The sequence below is a fragment of the Canis lupus genome, chromosome 22, assembly GCF_011100685.1.
Source record: "Canis lupus familiaris isolate Mischka breed German Shepherd chromosome 22, alternate assembly UU_Cfam_GSD_1.0, whole genome shotgun sequence".
Taxonomy (NCBI): Eukaryota; Metazoa; Chordata; class Mammalia; order Carnivora; family Canidae; genus Canis; species Canis lupus.
The window spans coordinates 29662096-29687837 of NC_049243.1; the positions used below are offsets into that span (position 1 = coordinate 29662096).

Here is a 25742-nt window from a genome sequence, read left to right on the forward strand (position 1 = left end):
GATCATGAAACCTTATTCATAATATTTAGCACAAAAGCCTAATGTTTGATGTATTGCTTTCTGTGGGAGCATATAAGCTTGGGAATCTATAGAATTAAATATCTTCAGCACAATAATGTACAAGATAGTACGTAGTTACGCATGGCATAGTCAGTTCTTTTGGAAAATTATTTCTAAAAAGCTTCTACAGAAGTCGATCTAATTTTATGGTTGTGTTATGTGTGGAGATGTGGAGAAAGGAAATAACTTCTATGTAAACACCAGGGCACACAAGTCTGGTGGGAAAATGCAAAGAAAACATTCATCAGGGTCTTTTTGAAAGCTTCACAGCATTTTTTTTTTTTTAATTCTGCTGACTTGCATAAAGTGCTTGATGACCAGCTCTTCAAACTCTGCAACATCATTGCTGTTTCTCTGGGATGGGGACTACCTCACCATGGCTAACAGTATAAGAAAAGAATGAAAGCAAGTGTGTGTACAGCAGGGAGGTGTGCTCTGTCTATGTTCTAGTCCTGTCAGTTGGCCTGGATGGTGCTCACCTTTCTTGAGAAGTATGCTCTGCATTTGCTTCTTTAAATGGTATCCAAGAAGGTCACGGGTGATAACGTTAAAAGCTAGTTGTTTCTTCCAAGCAAGAATCTCTCCTGTGGTTCCATAAAGTAATACACCCCTGGGAACTGGCTAGTTGGTCTGCTGCCTATATTACCTTTTCTCCCTAAACTTAATAAGATTCTCCCTTCCTTTTTCTTTTCTGTGCTTTAGTCAGTTTTTATTACTTCAGGCACTCCAAACATATTCTGATGACATCTTAGCTTCTGAAACAAATATCAAAATTGATCCCACTGCCGGCCCAAGGCTCATAACACGCAGAAAGAATCTCTCTTCTGCACCAGGGTATAAAAGAGATGACCTTGAGATGCCAACTCTAGATCCTGACTTGGAGAATGATGATTTCTTTGTCAGAAAGACTGGGGCTTTTCATGCAAATCCATATGTTCTCCGGGCTTTCGAAGACTTGAGAAGGTTTTCCGAGCCAGATGATTCTGTAGAGCGAGATATAATTCTGCAGTGTAGAGAAGGTGAACTTGTACTCCCAGATCTAGAAAAAGATGACATGATTGTTCGCCGAATTCCAGCGCAGAAGAAAGAGGTGCCTCTGTCAGGGGCCCCAGAGAGATACCAACCAGTCCCTCTCCCCGAACCCTGGACTCTTCCTCCAGAAATTCAAGCAAAATTTCTCTGCGTACTTGAAAGGACACACCCATCCAAAGAAAAAAGAAAGAGCTGTGGAGTGTTAGTGCCTTCCTCCAGGAAGAAGAGAGATGACATGTTGACTCGCAAGATCCAGTCTTGGCAGCTGGGGACGACTGTGCCTCCTGTCAGTTTCACTCCTGGTCCCTGCAGTGAGGCGGACCTGCGGAGGTGGGAGGCCATCCGAGAGGCCAGCCGACTTAGGCACAGGAAACGGCTGATGGTTGAGAGGTCAGAGTGTGTTTCTGCAAGGATTTTGCTTGTCATGGATGGTCTTGTATAACTTTTCTTGTGTGAGAAAGTGGCATTGTATCGCCCAACTCTGCATGTCATGAGCCGTTTTGAAGCATCCTGTAAAAGTGTATATTGTGAGAAACCTATAGTGATTTCATGGAAAAAGTGCAATTCCATATTTGCACATCTCTAAATCAACTGCTTGAGTGAGGCCTGTTTAAAAAGATGTAGATGCAAACTTTGCCTTTGGCCTTGAGGAAGACTACAGTGCTATCTGCAACGTGATGTTTCGTGAAAGTGTTTTCCAACTATGTTTAGAGACTTTATATTTGCACGTCCAGGCATTTTTGAAACAGTCTGGTTGTGGTTTTCTTCATTTCTTATATTTTGAAACGTTTCCCTTAAAATATGGCATTGCAAGTTTTATTTAACTTGATTATGATTTTTGTTTCTGACCTAGGTTCCTTGGACTATTAATATGTGACTTTTTAAATTTATAGTTTAAAATTCAGTGCAAACTTTATTAAGATGCATGGATGTTATCTGCTGTCTGCTAAATTTTACCTGTATGTAATTATGGCTATTTTGATAATAATGTGTCTGCATTTATGTGTTATGCAACTTGTCATTTTGATGTTCAGCCTGTTGAACTTTGGGATGGACAAATACAAGGTTGATTAAAATCAGTAGATCCAAATCTAACTTCAATTTCCAGAAGCAGGAAGCTTTTTGTTATGGATTTGTTGGTTCAAGGCAAATTAGGAACCTCTTTATCTCACTTAATATGGTTCCTTGAGGTATGAGATTAATTAGAAACAAAGACATTATCAAGAATAATGTGATAAAATCTTTTGAGATTTGTCCATCTCTTAGTTAGAATCTTAAGTTAAAATTATTGAACATTTAAAAAGTAAACAATTAAAAAGTGACTTTTAATTTTTTGGTTTTCTGATTTCTTAGACTCTTTCAAAAGATTTATGGTGAGAATGGGTAAGTTTTTTAGTTCACAGTGGAAAAAACATCTTTGCATATTGTTTGTCTTCTGTGTAATATGTCACTGCACTTCTATCCTGGCATGTCACTAAATGGGGATGCTGTGTGCTGTGCATGTAATTTTTAAAATGGGAAATTTTTTCTTAATTTTGCAACCTAATAGTAAAATATCTGTGTCTGAGTATGCAGTGCATGAAGTGCCATATGACTGCAATAGATTTTGTTTTTATTAGAAGTTTAAAATTCAGATCTGTTTTTCCTTTTTTTCTTTTCTCTCTCTTTTTAATCTAAGGAGTCAATTAAAAGTAACACAACTACTTGCCTAAGATTAGGTATATTTAGTTTAGTATTTGATTGCTACATAGACCAAAATTCTTGCTTTTGGATGTTGAAGCCCAAATGAAGATATTTTAGAAAATCTATGATGGAAAAGGAAAACTAGCATTTACTTTGAAGGTGGAATTCATACAATTGGTATTATCTATATACTCTCAGCTTATGGGGAGCTTTATTGGTTGGGATGAGGAACGACATTAATCTTCCCTTAGTAGAATTTGGAAACATTTTCATGATTACTGATTAGGGTAAAAAGTTATAATGTGGCTGTGTTACAAAGCCAAATCAACTTTCCAAAACTGCAAAAATTAAAATCTAAAATTTCCTAGAAATGCTTCCCAATTCTAGAGTAATGGAGAGTTAAAGCAAATGCTACCATACTTTTACTTTTTACTGCACACTGTAGAATCATTCATTCGTAGTGCAGAATAACCAGGTGGCTGCATCTTAATATTTTCCATTAGACTTCCTGTGACTTTGTAAATCTAACTGCTAATAGGTTTTGAACAAGAAGAAAATTTAAGTATGTCAAATATTTTAATCTGCTGAAGCCTTAGTAACTAAGTATCTTCCCCTACTGGGATTTATGTCATGTCTAAGAATCTCTAGTTTTGGTAGCATTAGATAATTTTTTAAAGTGTAGAAATCTTAGAACTTGCTAACATTACTACGTGAAGCAATATAACCATTCTAGGTGTCAAAAGTGTAACTGAGTCAAGGACAACTAATTGCAAATACTTCTCAGCCACTGATTTTAAAAAATCAGGCTCCCAACATGCTTTCAGTATGCCACATAAAGGCATATTATTCCTTGTCCAGCTTCTCAAGGGCTTAAAGCTTTCTCATTGGTGAGGGTGAATCAGGCACTTGTCAGCATGATGCTTAAGCATCTGCTAATCTCCATTCATCATGGGAAAGCTGTTTTAACGGATGGAAAAAAATCTCTGCAGCTTTGAGCATTTTGAATGAAAACTTTAGGTTATTTTCATTGCTAATAAGACTTAATAATATAAGCAGTTTTTCTTAAAGAGGATATGAGTACATGAATACAAGTAGTTGATCAGAGTGTAGACATGTGCAGCTATTTCAGTGACTGCATATGTTCCTCCATAGGGATACCCTGGATGGCTAAGAAAGGAGAAGAGAAACCCAAATGCCAAGTTCAGAAAGCTAAGGATTTTTCTGACTATAGCTAGCAGCCGCAAATAATTTTCTATAGACTCTCTCAAGATTGTTGCTTGTGTGGTACAGTATTTGTTTTAAAGCCTGTTCCCCTTGCAGTTTAGTGCCAAGGTAGCACAAATAAGCAAGGTTGTCTAACTGAGACTGATGAATAATGCATGATTTGTCAAATAATGGAAAGTAAAAACGAATGTCTTCAGAAAACTAAAGTTTTATACCCACTTGTAATCAAACCTTTTATATGGGATTTTTTTTTTTTTTGGTGTTCTATCAGTTACCAATATTTTTCTTAAACTGATTTGCTGCAATGAAAACAACAATTGGATTGAGTATTAGCATTTAATATCAAACTTATTTCCTGTTTATAGACCTGTTCATATAACAGGAGACAAGTGGTGTTTCTTAATGGTATTTCTTGGACATACTGTACAGTTTTAAGCTTAGAATACTTAGCTGGAAAATCATTATTACTTAACATCCTGTGATTGAAAAATGACTGCCTATAACACGAATGCTTTCTTTTTGGTAAGGACCAGGTGAAAGAGAAATGCACATTACCTCTTGAAGTCTTAGACTATTCATTTTGAGCTTGCTTTTTATTTGGCATTTAACATCTGTCACTCTGTTTATTTTTAATATGCTTTATATGTGGCAGTCCTTTTGTCACGTGTGCTTTTGTGTTGCATGGATTTGTCTATGGTTCCTTGACATTTGAAAATATGGTTATGATGCCTCTTGGCAGAACCTGTGAATGTCAAAGTTGTTGTAAGGGTATATAGTTATAATTTGTAATATGACTGAGCCATTCAGTCTACTGCCAATATCAACAGGAAGTGAAAACCGAAAGTTAAGTTGTAATCAAAGAAAACTAAGAGATCTGCATTTCATGCATGAGTTTTGATGAAAAGATTCTGTAGAACAGTAAGGACACCTAAGGCAACAAAAAGGAAGGGCAAATAAAGTTGATGTGAGTTTCTGGGGATTTTGTACCTAGGGACATTTAGTAATGTCCACAGACATTTCTTTCTTTCTTTTTTTTCCCACAGACATTTCTGATTATTATACTGGGTGGGTTGAGGATGGGGGTTTTCTACAAGCCATGCTTTCATATCTTGTAGTGCAGGATATAATAAATAATTATATTTACAATAAATAATTTTCAACCCCCAAACTATCAATAGTGCTATTGGGAAAATCTGATTTAGATTCTAAACCTATAAATGAAAAGTTCCTTATATTATCGTTCTAGTTTGTAGTTACTCTGCAGCCTATTTTCCAGGTTTTAGTACTGATTATGCTTCAGAGAATTCCTACAGCACCTAATGGAAATATACTTAAAAGTGCGTAAATAAGTATATTCCTATCTTCCCTTAAAGGTTTGAAACTCCAGGGACTCTGCACTTAGTATCATGGAATTTCTACTTGCTGTTTCGGTGATTTTATATTTGGGGAGTTTTCTGCATGTTGGTCCTTTTTGATGCCTTAAGTCTTAGATATTACTTCTTAGGCTGTCTCTAGTCTGCGAGGTAGGTAGGGAGGTATTAGATGCTTTGTAGATATATGAAGAAAGAGACATAGATATCCCAGCTCTCCAAAGCTCATACAGCTAGTGAGCGGTAGAACTGGACAGGGGCATCATTTAATGAGATAATCCATGTAGACCACTTGGCAGTGTTGCTGGCACACAGTAAGCCCTCAGAAGTTTAATGTTATGCTGTTAATTCTAATAAGGAAAGAATTCTTCATGATCTGGCTGGAAGACTAATGTACTCAAAAAGTTCTAGATTTTATCAGTGTGGCCTAGGGTGACCTTGCTAATCTGAAGCAGTTCTGGGAGTGAGTTTTCAAGAGATCCCATGCAGTCATGTTTGCCTTAATAAGAACAGTTGGTGTATAGCACCAGTGGTTATTAAAATACAATCAGTATAACCTTGCCCTTTTCTCATAATAATCCCTTCCTTGTTTAGAAGACAAGGAACTGCGGATCAGAGAAGCTAAATGATGTTAGGTTGGGGTGAAAATTGGTGCCACTGCAAGGCCTGGAACCCTCACCCCAGTCTTTCAGTGCTTGATTCAGCCTGCGTGGAACGTGCTCAGGCTTTATTTAGGTAACTTTACACCCTAGGGAACAAAGGGAACTCCCATTCCTGCCTTACACAGAGATTAGTCTACTCTGGACAGTGTTTGGCTCACTTGGTTCACACTGGGGACCTCCTCCTGGGCACCAGGCCCTGTGCTCTGAGATCCCAGGAGGGTGATGTAACCTTTGCCCATGGTGAATATGTTTTCTGAAAAGGCACATGTAAGGTTTTATGGGGCAGGAGGATGAGAGCTAAGAGAACACACATGGACATGTCTGGGTCAGCCGAGACTATCCAGCCTTCCCTCTCACCAAAAGAATATTAAAATATTGGCATTTCTAGGTTTGTTCTGGAACTTATGTAACCTTATGTGTTAGGTATTCAGATTTCTCTCATGCCTTGATCCTGAAAATTTTTTTCTTCCCTCTTTTTAGTGCATCTGTTAAAGTATTAGCACAAAAGTGTTATTCTGTGTAGTTATAATTTATATTTTCGAATTCATTAAATCAGGTTTATAGTCATACCTATTTAAATGTGTATATATGTATATATAAATATAAATATATATACATACATACAAAATATTTTATTTATTCACAAGAGACACAGAGTCAGAGACATAGGCAGAGGGAGAAGCGGACTCCCTGTGGGGAGCAGGATGTGGGACTTGATCCCCGGACCCCGGGACCACAACTCAAGCCAAAGGCAGATGCTCAACCACTGAGCGACCCAGATGCCCCTAAATATATATTTTTAAAGATCCTATATATAATTTTATATATATTCTATTTAATTCCTTAATACTCTTTAATAAATCTTAAAAAGCTTTCTTTATAAAACTTTAGGGAGGGATGCTGATTTATCATATGCACACAAAAAGAAACCTATTGAGTTTATTTTGCTTGGTTAAATATGATAAAATGTACCTCATTCTTGCCACAGGTGTTAAGTACATGTATCCTGCATGCCTTGTTATGTGTTAAGGTGTTTTTCCCCAAAAAACATGTGGACCTGTGAGGGAGATAAACTAAGCGCACACACACACACACACACACACACACACACACACCTATATACTCTGTAATGCTGAATGTTAATGCCAGGAGAAAGCTATAGCTAATGCACTAGAGAAGTGGAGAGGAAGGCCAGACCACTTTTGGCATGGAATAGATAGGAATTATCACCAATGTGATAGAATATTCTCTAGACCAACACATTTTTCAGTACCTACTATGAGCTGGGCACTCTTCTAGGCATAGGTGATAGAGGAGCAGACAGGCCAAATCCTTGCTTTATAATCTTACGGGATGATGTGTAAATAAACATTTCAAATGGCAGTAAATGATGTGGGGAGAAATGCTATGGGAAGAAAGAGTGAAGGATGAGGAGGCCAAGGGAGAGGGAGGGGCACTTGTTCTTTTATGTAGGGTGGTCAGGGAGGGAAACGCTTAGTGTAATGTTCAAGCAGATGACTGGAAGTGAGAGATAAGCCACATGGCTGGTTGGAGACCATTCTAGACAGGTTGAAGAGCAAGCCGAAGAGCAAGAGATTTAGCCCCAGCATGGAAACCAGTTGGCTAGAGTAGAATAAGTAAAGGGGAACATGACAAGAGATGAGCAGAGAGAGGTGGGCAGGATCCAGGTAATGTCTTAGATCTTAGAAGAACCTACTTTGAGCTCATGTGAGAAGGAAAGAACCTGATAGATGCAGTGTACAGGGATATCACCATCTGAGGGTAACTTTGAGAAGATCCCTCTGGCAGTCGTGTTGAGCATGCACTGTTGGGCAAGAAGACTGATTTTTGTAATAATCCAGAGGGGAGATGTGATGACTTGGATCAGGGTGGTAATGGCAGAGGTGGTGAGAAGTGGTTGTGTCCTAGTTCTAATTAGACAGCAGACTGACAGGATTTACTGATGGGATCAGTTATGATGTATAAGAAAAAGAGAGGTATCTGGGATGACTCCAAGATTTTTGGCCTATAATCAAGATAATGGAGTTGAAGTTTACTGATGAGTACGTTGTGGGGTGAGTGATCATGTTTTTGGTTTATGACAAGTCAAGTTTTAGTGGCCTGTCAGACTTTCAAGTGGAGAATGAATAGAAAGTTACACATGCCCATCCAGTGTTTAGTGTCTCAGGGATCCTGAGGAATGAGTGGCATTTACAAAGGCATATATACCAATGAAGGGCTTTCATGTTGGAACAGTTGAAGACAGACTCATTGGATCTGGAGGCTGGGTGATAATTTAAGCTACTTTGAAAGGGTTGGTAAGAGTTGACTGTGTTCTCTGATCTAGGGTGTTGGCAGTAGAAGTGGAAAGAAAAAGACACTGAATAAGAAGAACTGATAACTAATTGAAAGTAGGGAGAAGGGAGAGGCAAAGGTGAAAAATGGTTCTTAGGTTTCAAATGTGGATGATTGGAAGCAAGTTACACCATTAACAGCCACAAGCAGAAAAGCAGGTTTGGGGACAGGGTTGCATTTGGCTACATCAACAATAACCATGTGTTTAGTGAGTTATAGTTTGCAGAATCCTTCCTAGGTATTATTTCAATTGGTCCTTTTACAATTGAGGTGCCTAGGGGGATATCCATGCAGATATTTATGCAACAAGTAATTGGAATTGAGTCAAGGGAGGGCCTGGCCCTGGGCTCTGAATTGGGAATCATTTGCATAGAGACTAATTGAATTCCTGAGCTAGCTAAGGGCAAGCATGTTACAAAAGAAATGTGGTGATAGCAAAATCTTGGGGAGGGTGGAATTTAAAGCCTCAAGAAGGAGATGTAGAGTTACTTAAATAAGTTACTTAAATAAAGCAGAGCCTGTTACAATGAAATAAAATCCAAAGTGCATTATGAAAGTTCTGTAGGAGGGAGATCCCTGGGTGGCCCAGTCGTTTGGCGCCTGCCTTTGGCCCAGGGCGCAATCCTGGAGACCTGGGATCGAGTCCTGCGTCGGGCTCCCGGCATGGAGCCTGCTTCTCCCTCTACCTGTGTCTCTGCTTCTCTCTCTCTCTCTCTCTCTCTCTATCATGAATAAATAAATAAATCTTAAAAAAAAAAGTTCTGTAGGAAAGCACATGCTGGGTACTCCACCTTCAAAAGCTCCATCTCTTTCATTCCTACCAGCTCTCCAGTATTCAAACTGGACTACTCCATATTCACTACCCTATTCTTCAGTGCGATTTACCATCCCTTCCATGTACCTCATGTCTAACACCACCCCGCTCTGCTCATTGGTTCTACTCTAAGTTGAGCTGAGAGCTAATTCTCAGGACATACTCGTGACAAGATCACACATTGGGAGATGTGAAATCTGCCTTAATAAAACAGAAGACTTTAAAGGTCCTTCTATTATAACTGTCTGTTATTAACTACCTACAGTGCTTTGAGAATAAGTCTAGTGCAGTAATGGGGTGGATCTTAGAGAATCCTTGAGAAGAAGTAACACTTTTTTTGTGATAATGAACTTGAGGAGAAAATATCAGGTATCATTAAATTATTTAATAAGTGCCCAGAAAAGGCAGCCAAACCTTATAAGGTTATCTTTGGAGGAGAGAGAAAATACAGATGATTGTAACAAAAAGTTCTTTCTAAAGCAATCCTTTTATGCATGGACCACTCCAAACTTGAACATTTCTTTTTCAGACTCAAACAGGGCTTGCTTAGCCATTTTGTGAAAGAATTCACACTTGAGTTGAGTGTTAGGCTCTTGTTTCTGCATTTTGGAAAAACACCATTTATCTCTGTAGTGCTATTTCTGTGATATTATCACTATAACGTCTAGGTAGTACAGCAGAAATTTAGATGGAATTTCCAAACAAAAGCCCATCCTTCCAGTTTTAACCCTAAATCGGGTCATGTGAACCTTGGTTACCATGGGTATTTTTGTTGTAGGAGTAAGTCCATGAGTGATGTCAGCGCAGAGGATATTCAGAACTTGCGTCAGCTGCGTTACGAGGAGATGCAGAAAATAAAATCACAATTAAAAGAACAAGATCAGAAATGGCAAGATGTGAGTACTTTTTATAATGGGAGAAGGGAAGACTAGGTGAATGTACTTCTTGATTCTTCCTTGCTTCTTTTAAAGAATATCAGTAGGAGATGATTTTCCTTGCTACAGAATTCAGTTCTACAGAAAATGTGACTAGCTTCCTTTAAAAAGATTTGCATGCCTTTTTTTGCCTATTACTGTTTCCTATTTTAAAGCCACTGTGAAAAATGTAATAGGATCTTTATTTTCTAATATTCTCTGAATTCTCAAAAATGTGAATCTGCTCCTTATAGCACGGTTAATTTGTTCACTTGCTTTGGTCGGTTGAATTTGGGGTATGACTGTTGTTATTGAAGCCTGAGAAGGGAAAAGACTTGGATCAAAGTTTAGGAGTAGCAGAGGAGTAGGGAGTCCAGAACAGTCTTGGCATTAGCAGGGAGAGATGAAGGGGGCTCTCAGAGTTAATAGAGAATTGGGGAGAAGTAAGAAATATAACTAGGAGAAAAATTTTGGTTGGAAAAGTAATTGTTTGATATGAATCAATTTTAGATGTTTTCACAGAGCTGATTTATATCCAGTTGTTTATATGGACACAGACTTAATATTTAGCTTTGTCCCTGGAGGAAAAAAAGCTTGACTTTTTTTGAAAGGGGTAATTGTTACAAACCAAGGGAGTGTCTAGAGATACAATAGATAAATTATACGGAGCAAACCCAAAGGAGTTTGAGGATAACTTTATGGGAAGAGTAGAGTTAGAATCTACAAAAGGACCAGGGATAGTAAATCTTCATTTTCAAAGAGATTAAAGTCTATGAAATGAAGAAGAACCCTCTGCTGTGGCTGCATTTCTAAATTCCAGTGTCTTTTAGTTGGGAACTCAATTTAATGATTAAGAAACAGTAATTCAATGTTACTTTGCCAAAATACATGGGGGACGGTTTCGGGTGTGAAAATAAGTATTGAGGAGTTAACCATTAATTCAGATGAAAATTCATGTTGATTATCCTGTAGGACTAAATGCACACTGATTTTGTTCTTTTTGCAAGTGGTTCATGTTGGCTTCAGGCTTTTTTTTTTTTAAGATTTCATTAATTTATTCATGAAAAACACACAGAGGCAGAGACATAGGCAGAGGGAGAAGCAGGCTGCCTGCGGGGAGCCCAATGCAGGACTTGATCCCAGGACCCCTGGATCATGCCCTGAGCCAATGGTAGATGCTCAACCACTGAGCCACCCTGGTGCCCGGGCTTCAGGCTGTTTTTGAACAGGAGTGTCTCTGTTGAATCTTAAGGGTATAAACCAATCTCATTTAGTCTGAGAACTTGATGTGCTTCTCTTTGGACTGGAATGCACTAGCAGTTCTTAGTATGGCATTTCTCTATTTTGGAGACATGGAAAAGTCTGGGCCACCCAAAATGTCTTAAACCCTTGAGTGTCACAACAGCTTAGGCTGCTAGAGCTAATTTAAAAGCAAAATGAGGTTGACTATCCTGGGGTCACCCAGCTGCGTTAGACTTCTGTTCCTGGGACTGTGGGAAAAAGATCACTTTTCTTATGGGATCTTCCTTATTGCTCTGTCGTTAGGTGGAGTTTACCTGCTTTAAAATCATATACTCAAGGCTGAGCTCCCCAGGAAAGCCTTTTCAAACTCTGCCTGCCCCTGCCTGGAGTACGATTGACCACTCTCTCTCCTTCAGACCCTCACCATCTGTGCAATCCAATCATACCCACTGTTGAAGTATTATTTATGAGTCCCATTCCCTTCAAGACCAACAAGTTCCTTGAGGGAACCCACGTGTTATGTGTCTGCATGTTTGTGGTCCTCTGCCTCAAAGCAGGGATCAAGCCCGGTGTATGTTAAATGAAAGACAGAGTGTGCGTTTATGCGGAACCAGTATAATCTTATCTCTTATACTTGTACTAGTGAAATATGTCATTTCACACAACAGCCAGATTATTGGAGTGAGATGAAAATGAATTTGAAACAATTCCTGATCTTTCTGACCTGGCACCCAATTACAAGCATTTAGCATTCTTTGTGAAATGGGCAGGGAGGCAGGAAAACAGTAATGGGGTCTATCTTACTAGGTCAGGTTTTTTAGACACATGAGATAAAGGTTGGTACAGAAACGCCAGCTATAAAAAGCAAAATTAGGGCACCTTGGCATCAAGTTGGAGTGAATAGTTTCAGCGATGTAATGGGATACTCTGGCACTCTCTTGCTGCTAGAGAGGGTGTGGAGAAATTCAGGTATGCCTGTGCTGATGTGATTTTCTTCTGTCAGGACCTTGCAAAATGGAAAGATCGTCGAAAAAGCTACACTTCAGATCTGCAGAAGAAAAAAGAAGAGAGGGAAGAAATTGAAAAGCAGGCACTTGAGAAGTCCGAGAGAAGCTCTAAGACCTTTAAGGAAATGCTGCAGGACAGGTAATAAAGCTGCATACATCTCACAATTGTAGTTACCAGTGTTAGAAATCCATATTTTATGTAAGGGTAGTATGATAGGAGTAGATATCAATATTAAACCATAAGCAGATAGGCATGAAACGGTCAGGATTTTGCTCTGCAATGAAAAAGCAAAATAATAAAGCTATAATAAAGCAAAATAATAAAGCTATAATAGTGACTTGGATTAACAAAAGAAATGGGTGCCTAATATAGATGTGCATTATTTCTTGATTTTTACATTGTATCTTCAAGTACAGTATAGGGTGGTGTTGGCTGTCTTCATTCCAGAAAATAAACTTTTTCTCTTTTTAAAATGAATTTAGGAATGGAATGGCCAAAGAAAATCAGCACCCACTCATCTAAATTGTGTAAAATACAAAGTTCCTTTTCATGTTTTAGTGGTGCGATTAAAATCTATTTTAAAGGAAGACAATATAAACATAAATGTAAGGGGTTTATTTTTGGTATTGCACTATGACAGGATAAAGGTCCAATTTAAACTTTCTTGTAGAGCCGTTACTGTGAGAAACCTTGGAATATTTATCGGTTAGGAGGAAGGCAAATATGGTTTAAGGATAATATCAAAAAGGAAATGTGCTGTCAGGTGAAATTAAACAAAGCTCTTTTGTGTCCTAGAAGCAAATGGTAAACACAGTTTCATTCACTTAAAAGAGGTAGTCCCTGCTAAATGGTAGTGATGAGGATGTTTCATGAACTTCTCTATAAATATGAAAGGTGTCTTTAATCTGTAATAACTGTCCATGCAAGTTCTATCAAGCTGTATGAAATCATGTGCTAACTTGATCTTAACTGAAATCAGAGTCTTTTGTGGTCTTTTATTTTTACTAAATTATTTAAAATTGTAAATAGGAAAGAAAAGCTCACAACCCTGTAAAGGAACCCATCTCTTTGGAAGGTTCAAATTAATTGTCAAACAATTGGTTATATTTATAGTGCATTAATTTTGGAAGATTTATAAACTGGTAGGTAAAACTGTGAATAATCCCTTGTAAAAATATCCTCATTTTCTTATTAACATTTCTTTATAAAAATCCCTCTAAAGGACTCGAGAGCCTGTTTAACAAGAGGTGAGCTCATACAATCATTCAGCGTAGAACTAAAAAAATTATATGCATTTATCCTCACATTCTGCTAATATTGCACTAGTTCTCATGTGAAGTCAGTTACGTAGTCTTTTTATTCTCAGTCCAGCTTATGTATTGCTCTGTCTTTCCACCTCTGTGTCAAATGTGTAACTTTGTGGTTATGGTGTGCTTCTCCTGCTAAGGGAATCCCGAAACCAAATGTCCACAGTGACATCGAGGAGGAGGTTGCATTCTAATGATGATGTGTTGAATGAAGAGATGCTTTCTCCTACACTGACTATGTCAGAAGCAAGTTACCAGAGTGAGAGAGTAGAAGAGAAGGAAACCATGTATTCTACAGAAATTCCTAAACAAGATTCTACAACTTTTGTGAAAAGAGAGGACGCTGTAACCACTGACATTCAGCTACCTTCTCAAAGCCCCATGGAAGAACAACTCCCAGACTCTTTGTCTTCTCAGCATTCACCAAGTACACGAATGCAGTCGACTCGAGTTTCAGCCTCTCTCCCCAGAAGTTACCAGAAAACCGATACAGCCAGGTTAACATCTGTGGTCACACCGAGACCTTTTGGCTCTCAGACGAGGGGAATCTCATCACTCCCAAGATCCTACACGGTAAAAAAAAAAAAAAAAAAAAAAAAGTGTCCCCAGTTCATTTAGTCTGTTCCCAAGAGCAAAATGTTGGGGAACTTGCAGAGAAGTTTGAGTTACATCTACTTGGTGTAGAGAATGTGCATCATTTATGTATAGGGCAATTTTGTTGCAGCCAATTTAGATTCAATAGCTATTTAATGCTTCAAATATAACAACTCTGTGGAACTGATTAAACTTTAAATTCAATGAAAGTAAGGCTGATACATTTTAAAGAATGATTAAGCTGCTAAGGCAGAGTATTTTTTAATGTTATACTTTCTCAAATATAGCTTTTATAAAGTATTAGGCTGAACTACATAAAGATGCTAGTAGTTCTTTTTGACCTACAAAACCACACTTTCATGTGGTTTAACCTAAATATTTTCAGGTGCCTTATGTACAGCTTTCTATTTTTCTCTGATTACCTGCTGTATTAGAACTTGATATGCTTGAATGGGGTTATTAAAATATATCTCATGGTTCTACTTATATTGGGATTTTTAAGAATATAGAAAATAGAATCATTTACCCTTAGAATGAAGCAGTGCTTGTATACCTGAAAGTGGGTGTATTAATTTTAAATATGTAAGAGGAAGCAGTACAGTGTTAAGATCATTGTTCAGATTCCTTTGACCTCTGCCAATATAATATCCTCAATCTAAGAAAAAACTTGAAACAGTGCTCAAGGTAAGGAAAACCTGCCTAAACTAGCCAGGAAAGTCCTAATCATTATATTAAGTAAATAGAGATAGATTTGGCAGTATAAAAAATCAAATGTATATGACTCATTACTAACAGTCGAAAGGCAATGTATAGACTCAGAAAAATATTAGTAAAATGAATTCTAGATATAGGGAAATATCACTTGGACTTAACATGCTTCTACAAATTGGTAAGAAAAAAGATAAGCAGTAAAATGATGGCTATAGAAATGAGTAGCCTGTTTAAGGAAGAGGGAGTTCAAATGTTTGATAACATAAAACATACTGAAGCATGTTCAACATCATTAGAGCAAGAATGAGGTGTACAGCTTTTACACATCAGATTGACAAAGTTTTAAAACATTGAAAATGTCTGTTGGCAAGGATGCAGAGAAATAGCCATTCTTATACCTTACATTGGGAGTACACTGCTACAATTTTTTTGAGAAGATAAATATGTATAAAACTTATACATTACATTTATTGTTTTAATATTACATTTGTTATATATAAAATATCCTTTGGTCCAGCAAGTCTACTTTTGGGAATCTCTAAAAATCAGTATTCCAATTATAAAAATATGTGGGTATTTGTTGTAGTGTTTTTGGAAGTTACTGAAAACTTGAGACAACAATGAATAAATTATAGATGTCTGTACTATGGAGCATTCAGCAATTAAAAAGACTAGAGATCTGTTAACCTCTCAGAGTGATGTAAATGAGTAAAGCAAGTTTCTGAAATCTATTTATAATATCGACATTTTGTAAAAAGCAAATCTTCCTCCCACTACATACATGCTTATCTGTTAGCATGAAAGAATGTGCTCCAGGCTTGTAGCCATAGTTGCTATGGGAGGTACGTTACCTTTATAGTTTCAAAGTATTTTATGTATATATTTTTTAAACAAAAATTCTAAGGATACCAAGCTTAAAATGACATTTGCTTTTTAGATGGATGATGCTTGGAGGTATAATGGAGATGTAGAAGATGATAAGAGAACTCAGAACAGCTTTGTCAGCACCTCTGTGCAAAAACCGGACACAAGCCAGCTTGCTTCCAGCAAGTCCAGCGAGACAGAGATAGCAGCGGTGGGAGAAGGTGTGATGGGGCTGCCCTCTCCTACACCCTCCTTCTCATCACTTTCCCAGGACCAAGCTGCCACTTCTAAAGCCACACTGTCTTCATCATCTGGCCCTGATTTAGTGTCTGAGCTTGGAGAAGGGAGAAGCTCACCACAGACGGAGGTCTCAAGATCACAGGTGAATTTGGGAAGGCCGCCTATTCTGAAACTTAAGTATTTAAATCTGGAAACCATGATTTAACTTCTGAGCATTATTATCTGGGCTGATAATGTGGAAAACAATATTCCATTCCATTTTTAGAACATCTTGGAAGAAGTAGGCCTCTTCCACCTTCACGTGTGTAGGTCCAGATAACCCTTGTGATGTATGTGTGTGTGTGTGTGTGTGTGTGTGTGTGTGTGTGTGTGTGTGTGTGTGTGTATGGACACTTTTTGGACACATCTCTTTAGGGCTTGACTTTTTTTCTCTCTACTCTTCAATTCAGCAACTGGTACCTTATACTTCTAGTTGTCAGCAGTCCCTGGTTCAGGTGTAGGGGTCACTTGGGAAGTTACAGATTCAAGTCTAACAGGTAAGTGAGTAATAAAAGCCCCTTCTCAGGGAACTTAACTTAACTGACCGTGAGGGGAAATTGGTACACATGCTAGTTGTTGACCTCTAAGGAGATGGCATTTCTTTTCCTATCATGTTAACCTTCTCATGACTTTTTTGTTTCTTTAAAGGTTTATTTGAGAGAGAGAGAGAGAGAGAGAGAGAGATTGAGTGCATGAGCAAGCAGGTGGGGAGAGGGGCAGAGGAGCTGGGAGCCCTATACAGGACTCGATACCATGTCCCATGAGATCATGACCTGAACAGAAACCAAAAATCAGATGCTTAACTAGCTGAGCCTCCCAGACTCCCTAACCTTCTTATGACTGTTAATACTGATTTATAAAGTCTACAATTTTGTTCCATTTCTTGTATCTTAATGGGAATATTGAGGCTTAGTTACATTATGATACTTACATTCCTTAACATTTGAGTCTAAACAACGTATACCATCAGATAAGGAATGACGAGGGGGCATTTATAGTGTTTCTTACTTAAAATCACCATAGATGGTTTTTAGGAGAATGCGAGGTAATGAAAGTAGTATGTTTTTTATGTAAGCTGAAAGTCATTTGTTATCTAGAGAACAGAAAGCGTTTCTTAAAAAAATAGAAACTAAAAACACCTTTTTAAAGCAGTTTGATCTCTGTATGAACACCTTAGCATGGAGGAACTTTTGTGGTTCTCTTGCACAATTCTCTGGTAAGGCACCAGAGTATGTGTGCTTCCAAGACACAACATCAAGTAAATAACTTGGCCTAAGTTATATTAGTGAAGTAACTAAGTGCAATAATTTGATATGGCATGTTTACCCCAGAAAATCTTTACAAGTCTAAGTTTTTTGTTTGTTTTTCTGATTATGAAGTACTTTGTGCTTCGGAAAATTTGGGAATGCAGGAAAGTATGTATGATAAAAACTATTGGTAATCCCATCTTTTAGAGATAATCTTTCCTATTTTTGGGTGTGTTTCTTTGTTCCATACAAAGAACATAATATATATATTATATATAATATATAAAATTATATATAATTTTTTAATTATAAAAATATATTTATTCAGACTGCTGAAATAATTAGTTGTAAATTTTTTTGCTTCATTTTTAAAGAACTGGAAATATATAATTAGCATCCTGAGTTTCAGTGGATGAGAACAATAGCCTGTGGTATACTTGAAGAACATAAGGACCAGTGGGTGAATAATAAAAACAGAAGCAAGGTGTCTTTTGAATAGCAAACGCAACAGAGCAGCCTTGTTAATGTATTGTGGGTGGTAGTAACTCTCTCAGGGTGGTAGCTGACTTCCGTGGATTAAGAAAAAGAGGCTAAGTGTGGTGTGCGGCTATGTTCCAGCTTATTGCAGTTCAGGAGAACCTGAATTAACGTGGCGTGGTTTCAGGTTTCATCATTAATGGATTTATGCTTCTTTGTCTCCAAACTTGAAATGGTATCCTACCAAGCAAAAGTAGGCTTTGCTGAGTAGATTGGAATTCTTGAACATATGTCTATAGCATACGGTGACTTGCCCATCTCTAGGTTGCTTGGTGTGTCCACTCCTACACTATGAGGAAGGCAGCTCAGGTCTCACCACCTACTCTTATCACTGAGAATGAGCTTACTGCCTTGGGATGGGCTGTGGATGCATGAGAGAGTAAGTCAAGGCTGTTTTTGTAACACTCTTCGAAACATTTGTCTCAACTCTCTAATTCGAGGTGTTCAGAAACTAGGTAAATAAAAAATAGTGTGTGGGTGAACATCTAGATGTTTTGGCAGCTTTGTAAGAGTTCTTCAGGTCTCCTCTCTCCTTCTTCAGTCACATTTTCGTCGGTTATATCCTTTCACTTCCTCCTGCAGAACCTCCCATGATGTTCTTTTCTGTCCTGGCTTCTACCACTGAAGGGCTAATTCTCAGGCCCTGTCCCCATCAGTGTGAATGCTTTGTGAATTGTCACATGCATCTGTGCATTCTGAGCAAGGCTGGTGTTAGACTGACTTGCATGATGCCAGGCTGCATGTGGTCACTGCTCTGCTCGGGAGCTTCCTGTGGCACTCCGTGGTTGTTCGGTGACGTTCAGAGCCCTCAGGGGAGCACTCTGGCCCCTCAGTGCTGGTCCCAAGCTCCCTTTATGGTGCTGAAACAGCAGTTTATTGAGTGTTTACCGTGTGCCAACCAGGCTTCTTGGGCTGTTTCTTAGTCCTCAGGGCCCCTTGGGTCCCTGTTTTGCTGCTATGGAAATTGAAGCATGGAGTGGCTCTGTTGTTTGTCCAAGGCCATGCAGAGTACTAAGTGCTGGAGTCAGGATTTGTAACCAGGCCCTCTGACTCAAGGTCACCTGTACTGCACTATGTCGTGAAGAAAAGAATTAGAAGTAAGTGACCTCGCCTCACAACACTGCTTGCTTTTTCTTACACACATCGTACACTTTCTTAAGCACATCATAGATACCTGTTCTTATTGTTCCCATGTTAAAAAATACTCATTTTATTCATGTGCATCTTGTGAAGTCATCCTGTTCTCTCAAAGCCCAGGAGGGTCACTTCCTTTGTGAGTCAAGACCTCTTCTTCCTATAGTTGGAAATGAACTTTTCACCCTAGGTGAGAAAATTTCATTTGCTGGATTCTTTCCTGTTAAATATTCATCATTTCTCCTTTGCTGGTATTCTTTTTACCCTCCACAGCCTTTCCACATAGTTGGCACGTATGTATTTACGGACTCGAATTGCATTCAAGGCCTTGATCACCAAACTGAAGTATGAACTTGATCCATCAGATAATTTAGGTCCTTATAGGCTCTTTAATGTGGGAGTGTTAAGATTAAGGCATATTGAACTAAGCACCGTGCTATTATATGGAATTATTTTAAGGAAACAAAGTCTGGGGGCCAAAAACTGGTTAGGAGCCTCTCGCAGAATTGTGGTCACAAGGTGGTTTATGCCATTAAGAAAGGAAGGCTTAATGCAGGAAAAAAATTAATATAACCTCATTCAAAATTTGCTCACAGAGATTTCGTTCCTGTCTCCATTGCCCAGGTGGGGTTTCATTCCTTCTGATTCCCTTTTCTCCCATACTTCTCTGTGATACTGCTTCTTTTTCTGCCTCTTTTTCTGATCCAGGCTACCTGGGCAAACCTGAGGGTGACCTCAGAGCTCTTCATCCATCCTCTTCATCTGCTTTGCAGAAGTGGCTTTGATCATTTCTCCCCTGATTGGTTTCATCTACAGGGTTTTGTTTCCTTTTATGTCTTGTCAGAGCCTCTTATCTCAAACTCCATCCAAATCTACATTTCAGAACTTCTGCCCCAGATTTTTTCATATGGTACTCAGAAGCTAGATGATATAGATCGAAGGAAGGAAGCTTTTTACAGGTTTGCTTTTCAATCACCAAGCCTGTGACCATATCATAGCTGCCTCCCATGCACTGTACTTGTCACCTTCCCTAGACCCTACTGTCTGTGAGGGCAGGAAGCAAGCCTGTTTTGATGGCTGTGAGCACAGTGCCTGGATCTGAAAGTATTCGTTGAATGCTGAGTTCTATTGGCTTTAGAGCTAGGTATGTCAAGTGTTAAGCAGGATTTTCTTTAGTTGACCTGGAAACTGCTTAACCAGCATATGTATCATATGTAACATTGTTTCCGTGTGGAATAGAAAGTAATTAGGGGCAGCAGCCATGTACCTTGGCACCTCTGAAGTGTTTCACTGAATCCTCCCAATAACCTTACAAAGTAGATAGTATTATCCTCACTTTTACAAATGAAATACTTGAGATTCGAGTTACATAACTTGCCCTGAGCTGGTTAAGTGCTTAGACCACAACTGTAATTTCTCTGACCCTAATTTTTTTGGAAATATGACAAACTCCAATTTGAGAACTGCCTTATGTGTAGTTAAGTTCCCAAATGTTGACTTTACTTTGCCATATCTCTAGAATTTTAGAGCCAATGAGGATGGAAATATCTTCTGTTTCATAAAAATAAAATCATTCTTAAGATTGTTTTTGAGGGTAGCTATATAGCTATTGAAATTTATCAGCACTGCATCAGAAATCTAGAATTTCTGAAATGTAGAGTTTGAAATCTACCCGATAGGCAGTAAGGAGCTACCAGCGATTTTAAAACCAGGTGCAATAATAATAATTGGCATGTTCTGTGACTAAAATTCTGGCAGCTGTGTAGAAGATGGAGGGAGGAGGGGGCAAGATAGCCAATTAGGAGGTGGCCACAATAGTTTGGGCCATGGTCTCCCGTCTAAACTAGGATGATAGCCTGAAGAGCAATGAAAGGATGGGATAATTCAGGATAGATTTATGGATTGAGGATTTGAGAGCACTTGGCAAAATGCACGTGTGCAGTGTGTGTGTGTTGTGGGGGGAAACAAGAAGGAAGAGGCCCTAATGTTGCTAACTTGAACATCTGGTCAGATAGTGAAGTAACTGACCAATACTTGAGAAACAAGAGGTGGAGGAGAGTACTTTGGGAGGAAGATCGGGAATTTAATTTGGGGTATATTGGCCTGAGACAGTAACTGAAGACACAGGAGAAAAGGTTATTTGGGAAAGCTTGTAGTAAAAAAGATGAAAGACTGGCTCAGGAACAAGAATGTGAAAATAGAAGGGTAAGCAGAGGAGCATGGTAATGAAGCTGAGAGGTGGCCACACAGATGGAGGAAAAGATGGAGAAGGTGGCATAATGGGTGACAAAGAAGATGGTTTCTGAAAGCAAGAATAGTTGGTCGTGCCTAGTGGGAGGGGGACTGAAGACGGATTTGGTAAGAAAGAGAGAAACTTGGAATGGGTGAAGTGATGGGACAGGAAATACCACCTGCCTCCTGGAATGGAGAAGTGGAGACAGTAGGGATAATGTGCCTTTCGTGAAAGCGAGTGGCTCCAGTGCCACTCACTTATGTTCTTACCCCCACTCACACCCTGAAAAAATGATGCAAAGGAATCATGTGTATAAATATCAAAGTTGATATATTTCCTTTTACTTATGACTGTAGAGCCCAAATCTGTGTTTAGTATTTTATCAACTTCAAAAGGCTTCCCTTACATCATCATGTTTATCTAATTGAAAAAGTTTGGAGAAAACAGCTTTCTGACCTGTTAGTTTGTAAGATTGACCCTGTTTTTCATAATTTCTCATCTTTGGTGATAGGAAACTCATAATTCATCAGATGTCCTAAAATACTCTTGTCATTGCTACTCTGGATAGATGATGTTTTTGTCTAGAAAGCTGATCTTTCAACATATACTTTTGTATAAATCCTATCTAATTTGAGGGAAATTATTTTTAAATGGTGATATGTTGAAAACCATATCTTATTTTTTCTAGCATAGACAACTGGAACTACTTTATCAGTCACCAAGAATCTAGATTTCCCCCCAAATTTATATTTTTTGGTTCTATCCAGTTCAAGCAGCAATTCCCCCATCATCATCTTCTGAAGCATGGATCTTTGGATGGATCCAAAACTACAAGCATGGATCTTATAGAATACTCACATGGCCTGTGTCTTGCAGAGAAAAACAAGGAAGTGGAAATCCTAGCTAAAATCACTGTTGAAGTTTCTGCTTGACTATAATTATAGATATGTTCCCCTGCAAAGAGTCTATGGGCTCATCTAATTCAAGGATTTAGGATTCCAGAGGATGCCTGAGGGATTGCCATAATGGGCCGGCCACGCCATTGAAATTATAGCCTGGAATTGAAATTATAGCTCTTCACTCTAATCCCTCCTATGTACTGGTTTGGGAGGGAGGTGGTCTACATAAGATTTTCATTTGAAAATAGGGTTTTGCAAAACAAAAACCTTGCAAATCAATGTCATTATGAAAGATAAGACCCTGCCAGACTCAGCGACATGCCTGAGATCACCTGGTTTTTGACAGAAATGGATCTGTAATTGTTCCTGGGGTTTTTTTCCCTCCTTTGCCTGTATATATCCTAAGGATCCCCATACCTACAGTCTGCCAGGCTATAGCCATCGTGAGGCTGTCCCCCTTAACTGTTTCAGGGAGGTGGTTACAATATGGTCAAGTAGAGGTTTATTTCCAAGGCAAGAATATCCTTTCGTGAGACCATTCTTCTGGTCTAATAAAATTGTGAGACTCTTTCATCTATAGCATAAGCTCATTCTCTTTTATCCTATATTTTGTAGAAAAGGATAATGTTTACTTGTTGTCTCCCACAAAGTATTCTTTTATGTAGCTTGAGACTATTTATTAAAACTTCATCCTGCCTTTTATTCAAGATAAAAAACATCATTTAGTATCTTGCATATGTAACCCATCATTTATCCTCTGTCCTTATATAACAGTAGATTCTGTGCTTTACTTGGCTTTAAGTTGATTTTTTTTTTTTTTTGGAGGGGGTAAGTGTAACAAAGATGACCACTTATTTTCATTGAGTCATCTCTAATTTATGTGTATGGTAGTTTCAGTTAAGGAGAGGAACTAACCACTAATTTTTTCTATTCATAGCCGAGTTTTATTCTGGAGACTGGTGTTCATCAGGCTGATTATTAATGTGTTTTCACTACCTGCATCAGGGTTCCCGTATTTAAACTTTACAAGCTTTCTGATGAAAAGTTTTCTATATCATTAGCTACAGATTTTTCTTAAAATAATTCCATACTCAATTCTGGAAGAATCAGTGATTATTTTTCGAGAGCAAGGACCATGCCTAATCCAATTTTATTTCCCAAGTACTAAGCCCTGTGTCTTATGCAGAATAGATGCACAGTAAGTGTATGTTGAAGAGATGAATAAGTGAGTATTGTTTTTTTTAAGTGAATATTGTTATATTCTGTGTCTACAAAATATAGTAAGTTCTTGGTTCAATGCCTTCTCTGCCTTCTTTCTATTTTCTATGTAGTATCAGCTTTTTGTAGACTAGTCACTTAGATTTTAAACTTGTTTTAAAGGTGTGGAAAAACTTCGTCATAAAGCTATAACAAATTGCCCAGCTGGCCTTAGGTTCGGTTTTAACTGCCACATTGAACTGGAGAATTTGTAGGTCTTTTTTCTGGGAAATAAAGTGGCTTTAGGAAGAACTTTTCCCTTTTTTTTTTTTTTAATTTTTATTTATTTATGATAGTCACACAGAGAGAGAGGCAGAAGACATAGGCAGAGGGAGAAGCAGGCCCATGCACCAGGAGCCCAACGTGGGATTCAATCCCGGGTCTCCAGGATCACGCCCTGGGCCAAAGGCAGGCGCTAAACCGCTGCGCCACCCAGGGATCCCGAACTTTTCCCTTTTAAACAGCAAGTTTAAGTTCTTAATTATTTTGAATCAAAGACTGAAACCAGTCTGGGCACTTCAAGTTAAAATTCGTGTTTGCTATTTACCCAAAACAAGACCCATAAATTAGGAAAGACAATTGAAATTTTCACAGATGTTGTATATTTTAAAACTTAAAACATTTTTTTTAGAAAATGGCTGCAAGTCTGGGAAACTGATAATTTGTTGCTGTGTAGTGTAGTGATGGAGGGGGAAGTAGAGGCCTGTCTGTTGTTCAGGAGGCTGCTGTTCTTGGGGTTGTTGGCTGATGTGACTTCAAGGAAGTTGTGACTTATTGCTCAGGGTGTCTCAGTAGGGGTCCTCTTGGCATCTGACTTGTGGTTCCACAGAGTTGATATAGCTCTGCATTTTGCAGCTTGTGTGGCAGCTCTAGATCTTCATGTGGCAATGGGGCAACAGTGCCTTGTCAGAATTCAGGTACCCCTTAGGGCATGGTACCCATCCTAGATGAGCTCTAGAGATACCTGTGTCGTGTGTTGATGAACCCCTTCAAATTATTCGGCTAAATATGTTAAATGTCTGAGATACCTTTTTAATAAGTATGGTGGCATTTTACAAATGATTTAAATATTTTTTGCATTTCCAAAAATGCTATTGTATTGAAATGAAATAAATAACATTGTGTAAATTTAAGGTGTACAATATGTTAATTTGACACATTTATGTATATTGTAATATGATTGCCATTGTAGTGATAATTAGCACTTTGATCACCTTATATAATTATCCTTTCTTTTTAGTGGTTGGAATAATTAAGTTATAGTCTTTTAGCAAGTTTGATTTTTTAATACATTGTTGTGTGTATTCACTCTACTGTGCATTCGATCTCTAGGGCTTATTTAATAGCAAGCTTGTACCACTAAACAGCATACACAATACCCCTTCTCATTCCATTCCTGGATAATAAGAAATGGTCTATAAATTAAACCCAATTGTTTGGTGGGCAAATGCCCAAGCTTTATTAATGCCCAAGTGATTTAAGAAAAAAATCTGTTGATGTGAAGGTTTTCCTTATTTTAGCAGAAAAATAATAAACTCATTGATATGTATGTGAGTGAAGGGTTTAACAACCCTTCTGGTTTATCATGAAATAATTCAAGTGTACCTTGCATATAGCCTCCCTTCTTTCATGGATAGACTTTCCTCCATGCGGGTGCCAGGGACACCTGATCCCACCGTTTCGTGTTTGTTTTCAGGATCAGTTCAGTGATATGAGAATCAGCATAAACCAGACGCCTGGGAGCGGTCTTGACTTTGGGTTTACGGTAAAATGGGCATTTTCTGGGATCTTCGTTGCATCAGTTGAAGCAGGTAAATCATAGATTTAACTCTACTCAACTTTCTTCTCCTTGTTATCCTGTGCTGTTCAAAAAACCTCCAGAAATTAGTTTATTTGATAAAGGGGGAGGGAGAAGACACATGTGAAAAATGCAGTAGTAAATTGAGGAGATGCATCCTCTTCCCTGAGCCTAATACTGTTTCTTCTTGCCTAATTAATTAATTTTAGTTTTGTAGAATCTTAATCTTGTGACCTTTACAGAATTCATTGGTCAAAATTTTAGGTTTAACATTTGGAAATGCTTCCAAATAACGCTTAACTGAAATTTCTGAAAGAACTGTCCATGATTGGCAGTGTTTGTGGTGGATATACAAATGCTATATAATAAACTGGTGTTTTCTGAGCATCCGAATATATCTGCTGCCCATGGAGATCTCAGGATGCTTTGGGACTTTTACAAAAGGAGTGCCCCTCTCCGATCCAGGATTTTAGCAACTCGGTCCCCAGGACCTCTGAGCAAAGTATTACCACAGAGCC

The 25742-nt window shown here is 38.3% G+C and overlaps 1 protein-coding gene across 20 annotated transcripts in view; it reads left to right on the plus strand.

The window, feature by feature from the left end:
• The window catches only part of LMO7 (LIM domain 7), a 197361-nt gene that overhangs the window by 148807 nt on the left and 22812 nt on the right, over positions 1 to 25742 (plus strand). For 17 of the 20 annotated variants that reach the window (XM_038569778.1, XM_038569762.1, XM_038569765.1 and 14 more), the window contains 7 exons: positions 763 to 1482; positions 2446 to 2475; positions 9979 to 10096; positions 12360 to 12502; positions 13812 to 14244; positions 15914 to 16222; positions 25123 to 25237. In XM_038569778.1, the coding sequence (XP_038425706.1) occupies positions 763 to 1482; positions 2446 to 2475; positions 9979 to 10096; positions 12360 to 12502; positions 13812 to 14244; positions 15914 to 16222; positions 25123 to 25237 (1868 nt within the window). The remainder of the gene's footprint in view (positions 1 to 762; positions 1483 to 2445; positions 2476 to 9978; positions 10097 to 12359; positions 12503 to 13811; positions 14245 to 15913; positions 16223 to 25122; positions 25238 to 25742) is intronic. The other 3 variants (XM_038569780.1, XM_038569782.1, XM_038569781.1) reach the window with 2 other exon arrangements.